Source organism: Ahaetulla prasina, chromosome 2 (assembly GCF_028640845.1).
Source record: "Ahaetulla prasina isolate Xishuangbanna chromosome 2, ASM2864084v1, whole genome shotgun sequence".
Classification (NCBI taxonomy): Eukaryota; Metazoa; Chordata; class Lepidosauria; order Squamata; family Colubridae; genus Ahaetulla; species Ahaetulla prasina.
The window spans coordinates 137381568-137393006 of NC_080540.1; the positions used below are offsets into that span (position 1 = coordinate 137381568).

At 40.1% G+C, this 11439-nt stretch overlaps 1 protein-coding gene across 1 annotated transcript in view; it reads left to right on the forward strand.

Moving 5' to 3' along the window:
• Positions 1-10491, forward strand: part of RPTOR (regulatory associated protein of MTOR complex 1) — a 478109-nt gene extending 467618 nt beyond the window's left edge. The window contains exons 32-34 of the mRNA XM_058165601.1: positions 5272-5388; positions 5846-5975; positions 8348-10491. Coding sequence (XP_058021584.1) covers positions 5272-5388; positions 5846-5975; positions 8348-8416 — 316 coding nt within the window. The 3' untranslated portion in view covers positions 8417-10491. The remainder of the gene's footprint in view (positions 1-5271; positions 5389-5845; positions 5976-8347) is intronic.
• The last annotated feature ends 948 nt before the right edge of the window (positions 10492-11439 follow it).

Genomic DNA, 11439 nt, shown 5'->3' on the forward strand with positions numbered 1-11439 from the left:
GATGATGGGAGCATATAGTCCAACAAAACTAGAGATCAACAAGCTTAAGAAAAGCTGGCTTAGACCATGATTTATTTTTCAGGTAGAAAGGAATTATATGCTCTCAGCCTTCGAGCAGTTCACCATTAGCTTCCAACTGATCTGTGCACAAAGAATCAAATATTGGTGCTTCCATCATTCATCCTATTATTAGAGCTCTGTTTTTTCTTCCATGTCAATACACTATTGCTATTACAACCCTTGCAGTTCCTTCATGGATTAGTATACTCCCAATGGACCTGTAGCTGCCATTCATTCTCCCTGTGGAAAGCCTTTTTTGATTGTATTTTTAACCTTTCGGATAATTCTGGAAGAATGTGACCCTCCCAACAAAAGGTCTTGTTGGATTACAGCTGACATTGTTATTAGTAGTAGCAGTAGTAATAATAATTAAATGCTTTAGATATTAGTCACCTAATAATTAAAGGGAAATGGTCAAATATTGGAACATACTGCAGTCTGAGGAAAAGGCAAGACCTAAAGAAAAGAAGTGAATGGTAACAATCAAAGAATCCTGCAAAAAGATATTATTGACACTTTTGCAAAGAGAGACATGTTCCTGGGAGCCTTTGGAAATAGGCAGCATACAGACAAAGGAAATAACTACATTAATACCAAGAGAAGAGAATATATGTAGCTCAGAGTTGAGCATCAGTGCACTAATTATGTTACCTAGTTTGGTAATGAAACATCTGCAAGAAAACAACCAAGCTCTAGAGCACTGAGAACCCCACAAATACATTCATTCCTAAGAAGGCCATGGGCATGAAAGACAAATAGGAAAAATTAGTTATGGTCTAGGCAGGAGAAAAATATCTGTAGAGCAGAAATAATCAGAAGGTGATGTGTATTAAGAGGAAAAAAATAAGGACTGGCAGATTGAAGAGATTTTAAAAGAAATAGTAATAACTAATAGATCCAATAAGACAAATAGATAAAGAAACAATATCCAATATGAGGGTTATAAAACAAGGAACAATAAATAACCTCTAATAAGGGGGGGGGATCCCATGTGCAGAAATAGAAGAGCAAAAGTAGAAAAGTAGAGTTTGACATCAGGGGTGTCAAACTCAAGGCCTAGGGGCAGGATCTGGCCTCTGGGATACTTAGATCTGGCCCGCAGGACCATCCTGGAAACAGTGAAGGACTGGCCCATAGTGCCTCTGACAGTGAAAACAGAGCTCCATTTTTGCTGGCAGAGGGTTGCAGAAGGCCGTCCCAGCCAAAAACGGAGCTCAGGAGCCAATTTCCCTGACAGAGCGCTCAGGCCACCACAGGAGCCCCCAACACGAGTGATGTGTTGGCCACGCCCACCCCAGCCCCCTAAGGTCAAACACAACTGTGATGTGGCCCTGAATGAAATTGAGTTTGACACCTCTGGTCAAGATTAAGTTAAACCAGGCAGAGCAAAAAAGATTAATTTCAGAGAGTAATGTAGAAGAAAATAGAGAACTAACCAGAGCTAAGATAATGTCTTGATGAATTCCAAATAATTGAGGTTTGGCCAAGAAAATGTACATGTCTCTGACAATCAGCAGTTACTTTAAAAGCCTGCTGGTGGGCCTAAGAATTTCAGTCCAGCCTATGGCAACTCTAAAGCAACGAGGTACTACAAATGAAAGTTCAACTCTTGAATTATTTCCCAAAAGTAGAGGGATGACAATTAAATCTTTGTGAACATTATCAGACGTGGCCAATATAAGTAAAGTATATCTTATTATTGTACAAAGCACATTTTATAATAAAAAAGAACTAGTTTCATGGATTTTAAAGCAATTTGATACAGGGACAGGATAGTCAAGCTCTTTATTTTTGAAGTATCATCAATTATTAACATACTTTTTTCAACTTCTTATGAAGACCAGTTTCTTGATACATGTTATATAACCAGCAAGAGAAAATCCTAAAAAACGATTGAAATGAGTAACAAACCCCCACCCACACACACAAACTAACTCTTGGAAAGTCAACCTGCATTCACAATTCTACAACCCCTAAAAGATATGTATGAAACCCAAATGATAGAAAGTTCCTTCATACTCTGGATTTCATATATATCTTTTAGATTTTTTTTATTGATTGTATGATTAATCTAGTTCCATAAAAGGGGAGAGGAAGGGTTAAAATCACTATCCACACATTTCTGAACTACATTAAGAGGATGCTATAGTGGTTTTTTTAAATCAAATTATTTTCACCTTTTTATTTGCAATAAGGGCATTAAGATATGATTGCTAAACTTGCCCAAAGTAATAGAGTTTAAAAACTGGGAGGCTGACTCTGGAATGCCGAATAGAGAGCTCTGCATGTTTCATGCCATTGCAGTTGGCAAAATTATTGGCAGTTTCCTTCCCTTTTCACAGCTGCAGGAACAGTGGATCACAAACAATTAAGATTTTGTTTTAACAATTGTTTGGTATGAGAAACTTGATAACATAGGAATTAACCTTGTTTCTTCTTGTATGAAAAACAATCGGTGTATTTAATTTAAAGTGTTTGGTTTCCAACAGGGGCTAACAGCATCTCTCTGTTTTTTCTGTTTCACGTATTATAATTGTCTTCCTTTCACTCTTCTTTTCTGTTCTTTCCCTTCCTAGCCCGCCATCACCCACTCAGATTTTCCCAAGTTTGTTAAATGGAAGTAGTTTATCGAACCTTTACTTGCCTTCTGCTAGAACACTATTTTTCAAACTGGGCAACTTTAAGATGTGTGGACTTCAACTCAGGGGTGAAATGCTCCCGGTTCGGACTGGATCTCCCGATCCGCTAGTGATGGTGGGTGGTTCGGAGAACCAGTAGCAAAAATCCCTGCCCCCACCCCGCCCCGCCTCAGCTGAGCCACGCGATCATCAGAGGGTTTGGGGTTTTTTTTACTTTTAAAAGCATTTTTTCTTCGGCTGAAAAAAATGCTTTTAAAAGTAAAAAAAAAAGCCTCTGATGATCGCACGGCTCAGCTGGAATCGTCAGTACCCTTTAAAAACATGTAAAAAAATGCTTTTAAAAGGTTCTGGCGATCAGGCAACTCAGCTGGGATCATCAGAGCCCTTTAAAAGTTTTTTTCTTCCAGCGATCCCAGCTGAGTTGCCTGATCATCACAGGCTTTTAAAAGCATTTTTTTGCAATTTCTTTGGCTGAAGAGGTTGTAGAAAAAATGCTTTTAAAAGTAAAAAAAAAAGTTGGCCACACCCACCCAGTCATATTACCCCACCACCAAGCCACACCTACAGAACCGGTAGTTACAAATTTTACATTTCACCCCTGCTTCAACTCCCAGAATTCTCCAGACAGCTGAAGTCCACACATCACAAAAGTTGCCAGTTTTGAAGAAACATCCCTTGAGAAGTTTCTAATGGCAGAACTAGGACAGGTAACACCCCAAGGGCTCTAAGACTGACCCTCTCCAATCTAAAGAGGTTTGCAGCTTCTGGCAAACCCCTTGGCAACACCTACAGTTCTTTAATGTCTGAGTTCTTGATGTGTCTGAAGAAAAGCAGTTTTAACTACTGCTAAAGATTTCCCATTACTGTCTGCTACATTTCAATATTGGCATTTAAATTATTGCACTGACATTCAAGGCTTTGATAACCAGATTTATCAATGCCTTTTTTGTGATTTCTTTTTTCCAGCTGTTTGTAGTCATTTCTCTCAATGTAAGTGCAAGAGAAGCTGAGGTCAATATTCAATATTCCAACAATCTTAATTTGAAACTCTTGGTAATTATTTTATAAGCCGAATGACACTCCCACCACTTTCAAAATCATTCATTCTAAAAAAAAGTCACAAATGTCTTAAGTTACTGCTGCCTGTCTGTGACGTGCTTTTAAATTAAGTTTCTGCACTTAATCAGAATCTCTCTTCACAAGACTTCACAATTTGCCAAAACAAAGCTGCTTATGCTGAAAAATGGGGAGATTTAAGTCTTCTCTTGTGGTGTGCTTCTATGACATTTTTGAGCTGAAAAATGCTTATCTCTGGCCTGAGATAAGACTTCATAAACTTTACCATAAAAGAACCTGAATGACCTAACTCCTGAATGAAATCAACCAATACGTTGATAAGTAATAAATAAAACTAATATGATGGGGAAATTGTTCCATCACATGATTTAGATCCATGTCAGTTGCCATCTCTCAGAACTCAATGAGTTTTGTTCCCGAGATGAAACCAATAGAAAAACCAGATACAGTTTTTGTGATGACTTCACACAGAGTTTGTTGGGATGATCTTGGGAGAACAGGAGGTTGTCATGCAAAAGGTATCTCAATCCATAGAAACAAAGAGGGCTTGACTTGCAGGGTTGATGTTAGTCCCATGAGATACAGCTAATTCTCAAGCTACGAATTTAATGAAGGCTGCCCATTACAGAAGTGATTCGTAACGGTCATAAAATGACATTTTTTGCAATGGTGTTTAAGCGAACACCACAGTCGTAGCTACGAACGCTATGATCATAAGTGCAAACATCACTGTTGTTAAATGAACCCATAGTTTGCTATGGTGCTGTTTTGTCAAAAAAAAAAAAGTAACAGCCAGTTTTCAGCAAAGCCATCATAAAACGCAGTCAAATGACCGTGGGACACCGCAAACAGCCATCAATGCACCCAGAGTGCAGACACGTGACCATTGACTGACCATTGGAACTTTGAATCTGGGTCATAAGTCCCCTTTTCAAATAGATCATAAATTGAGGACTATCTGTAGTCCAGGTAAGAAGCACAATCAAGATTATTAGTTCTATCCTTATAGTAAGGTTACATTAACAAGTCTTGCAAATCTGAAAGTATCTTTTCTCTTCTTTATTTTTACTCTTTGGGACACTAGGGAAAGTCCTTTCTGAGACACTTCCCACTCCCCTTTTGTTTCTGTGGTCTGAAATACTTTTGGCATGGTAGTTGTCTGGGTTGAGAGTCTTCCTCCTGTCTCCCAGGGTCATTACAAATGGTTAGAGAAATAAAAAACGAAATGACCCAAACCTTATGCATTATTTCCATATATACAAATGAGCTGAATCAAACATGTTCATGCTGATTTCTGTACTATCTTGAGCTTTGTGAATACTTCCTAAAAAAGAGGCTCACAAGGATGAACAAGGCAAAGGAGAAATGTTGATAAACTAAGCATTAACTCTGCACTTGCTTAATTTGATGCTAATTAGAAGTTTTTGAGATACCCAAAGTCTCTTTTCCATATTGGGACAAATTATTAACAGTCTGTTGCTTCATCTGTCTGCAGCGTAAATGGAGATGTCCGTTTCTTTGATCCAAGAATGCCAGAATCAGTAAAGGTCCTCCAGATAGTCAAAGGATTAACAGCTTTGGACATTCACCCCCAAGCCAATTTATTTGCATGGTAAGATCTAAAGGTTGTCAGCAGGGGTGGGTTCTACTTACCTTTACTAACGGTTTGCAACGGGAGCGCACATGCTCAGATCACCCATGATGATGTCATGGCAGGTAAGTGGAGCATCTTGTCAGTTTTACTACTGATTCTATAGAACCGGACCGAACCAGGGGCAACCCACCACTGGTTTTCAGTCAAGCAGCTTTTTGTTCCTCCAGAAATCAAAGGAAATAATTATCTTATTCTTAAACACACTTCAATTTCTTTTCCTTAATTAAGCATCTTGATTAAGATTAAGATTAAGCATCTTAATTAAACATATTGTATCTGAATTGCAAACATCTGGACAATCAGTAGATGGCAGCTTTTTATGAGTTTTATGTTACCATCTAATAATCATCTCCTTTTTGCCTGCTCTTAAGTCTTAGCTATTGGAAGATTAATATTGTTCTGTTTTACTTTGCAGTGGTTCTATGAATCAGTTCACTGCTATCTACAATGGGCATGGTGAGCTGATCAACAATATCAAGTATTACGATGGATTCATGGGCCAGAGAGTAGGTGCCATCAGCTGCCTAGCCTTTCATCCACACTGGGTCAGTCTCCTTTCTCTGATGTAGAACTTCTCTTCTAGAATTGAATATGTTTTTAAAAGCAGGATTAGTAAAGCTATCCGGAGGGCATACCATTAATTACAGTTTTATAATTTATAAATGGCATTACAATTATTATTTTCACCAGGTTCGCCTGGTTCGCCAGTTGCGCCCCTTCCTTGATCGGGATGCCTTGTGCACAGTCACTCATGCTCTTGTTACCTCTCGCTTGGATTATTGTAATGCTCTCTACATGGGGCTCCCCTTGAGGTGCACCCGGAGGCTTCAGCTAGTCCAGAATGCAGCTGCGCGGGTGATAGAGGGAGCTCCGCGTAGCTCCCATGTAACACCACTCCTGCGCAGACTGCACTGGCTGCCTGTGGTCTTTCGGGTGCACTTCAAGGTTCTGGTTAATACCTTTAAAGCGCTCCATGGCTTAGGGCCTGGGTACTTACGGGACCGCCTACTGTTACCTCATGCCTCCCACTGACCCGTCCGCTCACACAGAGAGGGACTTCTCAGGGTGCCGTCCGCCAAACAATGTTGGCTGGCGGCCCCCAGGGGAAGATCCTTCTCTGTGGGGGCTCCTACCCTCTGGAACGAACTTCCCCCTGGTTTACGCCAAATACCTGACCTTCGGACCTTCCGCCGCGAATTGAAAACACATTTATTTATTTGCGCGGGGCTGGCTTAAATTTTGTTGGTTTTTAACTTTATATTATGAATTTTAATGGGTTTTTAGAATTTTAAATGTTTTAAAGTCTTAGGCCAATTGTGTAATAAGTTTTTTAATTCTTGTTTTAATTGTATATTGTATTGTTTGTTTTTATTTTGGCTGTACACCGCCCTGAGTCCTTCGGGAGAAGGGCGGTATAGAAATCTAATAAATAATAATAATTATTATTATTATTATTACAATTTATTATTACAGTCTTAGACCAGAACAAATAAAAGCACTCAGTATATATACACTTAAGAATTCTAGTATAAAATAATAAATAACAACTATAATCTATAATAAAATCCAGGGTCAATTATACATGGTCTGACTATATGATAGTTGCAATCCCTAAACTGTCTGGCTTGTTGTAGGTTCAATGCTAAAAGGCAAATGACTAAGCAGTGCAAAGGGTTAGCCACAATTGTTATATACATCGCTATGGTGGAGAAGGCACGTATTTGCAATGAATCCCCAGTGCTGCTGCACAGAATCTAGCCACCTGTGCTGTAGTTATGGACTGTTCATCCTTAAGCAGCCACTGAAGAGAGGTAGTGTCGGAACAATGAGGATACCTAGCAGTTATTGGCAAAATATGTTTTTTCCTAATCTCCATATAAAAGGAACATCTAAGGAGCATGTGACCCACAGTCTCCACCTCTCCTGAGTTACAGAGACAGAGTTTTTCCGTGAATGGTATCCTTTTATACTTGCCATACAGGACAGCCAATGGGAGTGCATGGCACTGTGCGAGTGCAAATGCTTTCTGGTGGTTTGCTGATTCCAACTGACTAAGATAGCTGGCAGGAGCAACAATGCATCTAATGGTATCTGGAGGCAGAAACAGCGGAGTACAATTATTATTTTCGTTTTAAATTCCTTACGATGTGCTTTTACTGGTATTGTAAGGTGTCCCAGGAAAACATGATTCTGGAAAGCAGCGCCAAATATTAAAATAAGTATACATATACTACACTAACAATTCATTTCAAAAAATTCAAATGCTATTCCTATTCCTAGATAGAGATTTCTCAAATGTTATTGAATGGAAAAAAACTCACACGTATTTAACATGTGAGAATATTCACGAGCAGCTTTTGTGCATTTTTTTAAAAATGAAAGTAAAATCCAGTCCACAATAATGAAGCCACCTGAGCCTGTCAATATTCCTGGTCTTTCAGTCAACCTGGTGCCCATTTTATTTAGTGAGGTGGATAAAGTTTGAGCACCCACCCAGAGGAGGCTTTCCGCATGTTAGACGACCACATCGCTGTATTGTATATGTTTGTTTTTATATGCCACCTTTTCCTCAAACTCTGGAGAAGTTGCTAGCGATTTTCTTGCCTCACTTCAGAAAAGCAGCTAGCTGTTTCCCTGCTTTCTGAAGCTCCTTGCATTGAACTGTAGGCATGAGATTCACCCTCCATTCACACTGAGACAGAGAAGGAGGGATGGCCTCGGCAGTGGTAGCAGATAAACCCGGTGAAACCAAAAATGCCTTTGATCCTAAAGCCAACCTCTTCCCCTCTGTGGGAGGAGGAAAGTTAGCATTAAGCACCAATTTTGGCTGCCAACTAAGGCCAATCGGAATTAATACGTCCCTATTTCTCTTTGTGTATATAATGTACTTTTTTTCTCTCTCTTTCTCTATCCACAGCCTCACCTGGCAGTTGGGAGCAATGATTACTACATCTCTGTGTACTCAGTAGAGAAACGCATCAGATAACAGCGTGTGACTGCTTTGTCAGGGCTGGACATCTTCTGGCAGGCAAAACCATGCCTCACTTACGATGTACATAGTGAAAATATGACTTGAATGTTAGTGTTGGCTGCTGCTGCTGCTGCTGCTGTGCAACCCCGTGACTTGAACATTTTTTTTTTCTTCCTGACTTTAGCTACTGATGATTCTGCATCAGAGGGGAGGGAGAGAAGCGTGGTCTTCTTCATAGTTGGAACTTCCAGGAACTGTTGGAAAAGGAGAATTTAAATTTTCAGCGAGTTCCACCGCCCGCCACCACTACCACTACTAATGACTGCTTCTCTGGTTGTTTAAACTTCTTCTCGGAAGAGGGATGGGGTTTTCCTCTAAATCAGGATTGAATTCAGAACATGCTCTACTGTTCCACATGTTCTTCCTAGAAAGTCTGTGGCTGCTACCTGTGTTGTGCCAAGTGCTGCCCTGGCAGTTGCATGCTAGCAGGTTGCCTGATTTGGATAGCCCATGCGTATCTTTCCACTCTGTATGCCACTGGCCACCTCTGTCATCCATTGTCCTGCCGGAAACAAGAGGGGAAAAAAATTAAGGAGAATCTTAAGGGAGAGAAAGAGAGAGAGAGAGAGAAAATGTTAATGCTGCAGATAATAAGAGTTGGCTGCCACTGTGGAAGGGAAAACAGGAAAGTACCCCAGTTTCTGTGGTGTTTGTTGGAAAACAGGCGTAACATCTGAGTAGATACATGAAAAAGCATTACAGGGCAAGGGACCTTCCCCTTTTATGCCCTCTCCATCCTTAAGCAGTGACCCTCTGCTCCTTTTACTCATGGTAGAACCCCTTAAGCACAAGAAATGGCCTGCTACCTCTGCATAGACAATAAAGATTTCATTTATCGTACCACTGCCTTAAATCCGCCCTCCCTCCCCAATTCTGTTTTACAGAAGTGCTATTGATCAGCTTATTAATGGATGCAGGTACTTGCAGCAGGCTTAAGGCCAGCGCCCGCGTAGAAGTCCTTCCTCTGCTTCAGACACTTGCACAGTGGCAAGCTCTGTACATGCCCAGGACTTTTATATGCGCAGGGGCACGTGATCACTGCAAAGAACGGTTGATTTCCCCTACTACGGAGACCACGATCTGGCCAAACCTAAGAGAAATAATCTCACGTAGGAAACTGCTTCAATAGCTTAAGAAGGCCTTCCTTGATTTGTGTGAATTGTGCCTGAATTGTGTTAATTCTTCTGGCATTGGCTCCAAGGGCAGATGTCCGCAAAGCTGTGGAGAAGCATGAAAGTGAAGTCTCGTAACCGTGAAGAGCAGGGAGCCATCCTCTTCATCTTCTCTATGATTGAACTGAGCATTGTCTTGCTTGCAAAATCCACCTCCCGGTTCTCATTATGAAGCCTGCTTTGTGCGTAGTTTGCTAGCTGAGAACTTATTGCCCAAGCTGCAAAATTAGTGATGGAAATAAATAAGTGGTGATTTTATACACCAGTTTGCTGATTCGAGTGTCAGCTCTGCTGGAACATTAAATCTTTGTCCCTTCCCCCCCCCCCAGCCCCCAGCCCCCCAATTGCCATTCCTGTCCCTCCTCAAGTGGCATTTAACTCAGGGAAGGTTAAATAGTTGATTGTGCTCCTAAGCATCAAGCCAGAGTCTGGGATCCATTTATAACTGACTTAACCTACACAATTAAATGAGGATATGATTATTATTTTTTGTAACCTATATCCAATACGTTTATTTCAAGAACAAGATTCCTTGTGCTTCCTCTCAGCTTGCATAGCCAGAAGTAAGGCTATGGTAATCTTTCTTTCAAATGCCATCGTTTTTGAAAGGAAAAGCTGTGCTTTTTTTTTTTTTGCTTTTTTTTTGCTTTTCTTTTCTTTTTTCTTTTTGCAAAGATCTGAGATGGTGATCCAATCATGAAGTTTAACCAAAACTCCAGAAAGCATCCAGCTTACACAGTTCACTTCTCTATTTATTTTCAGAAAAATGAAAAGGAATAATAAACCACCAGACGATTGTAATGTAAGAGTAAAACAATTAATGAAATAAATGTTAATAAAATGTAAATGCCAGAAGAAGCCCTTGGTTGTTAGGGTTTACTGTTGTTTTGATGCCGTGAAAGAAACCTGGGGAATGGATGGGAAGGGAGAGGAAGGGACAGTTTCAAGATGGTAGCTCTCCTTTCTTGGGCAGAAGAAGAGAAGGTAGGCACTGCTGCTTGGATACTCTGCCTCGGCTGCCTTAACATTTCTGCAAGAGCTACAGCTATTCTTTGATTTTCAAAGGGAGTGGGCAGAATACGTGTGTGAATGTGTATGTGTGTATCAGCCTGGAAAATCACCTGGCTCCTGTTTGCCTGTGATCTACAGCTCACTCTAGAGAAGAAACTGCAAACAGAAAAAGAAATGAGTCTATGTGAAAGCCAATAACTCCCAGTCTCTGCCTGCCTTGACATATGTGGTGCTTGCAACAATATATCAACCTTTCAGGTGTGGTGAAAATTAAAATTGGGTTTTTGGGCAAGCGTGATATTCAGAAGAAATAAGACTTGCCATTTAGTTTTTGTTGCTTCTGGAAATGACAAAATTGAGTTTCTTACCTTTTCCGTAGTTAAAAAAAAAAGTATAAACATTGGCACAATTCAAAGTATGTCAATTTGGGGGGGAAAAATCTAACCTAGTTGAATCTCAGATGACAGCGCTGCCAACTAGATATGCTTCTTGGTCTTCTACGCAGCCCTCCAGATGACAGAAGGTTTCCTCCTCTTTTACATTTTTTAATAATATATTGCATTTAGTAATGTGTTGGCTCTAAATATGACTTGCCTTTTGCCTTCTCCATCTTCACAAGAAGATGTAACATCAATACCTGGGAATATCCTGGAAAAGATAATCAAAAAACAGATCTGCGAACAACTAGAAGCAAATAAAGTTATATCTAGTAGCCAGCACGAGTTTGTTAAAAACAGATCATGCCAAACTAATCTTATTTTATTCTTTGATAAAGTAACTAAATTAGTAGGCCAG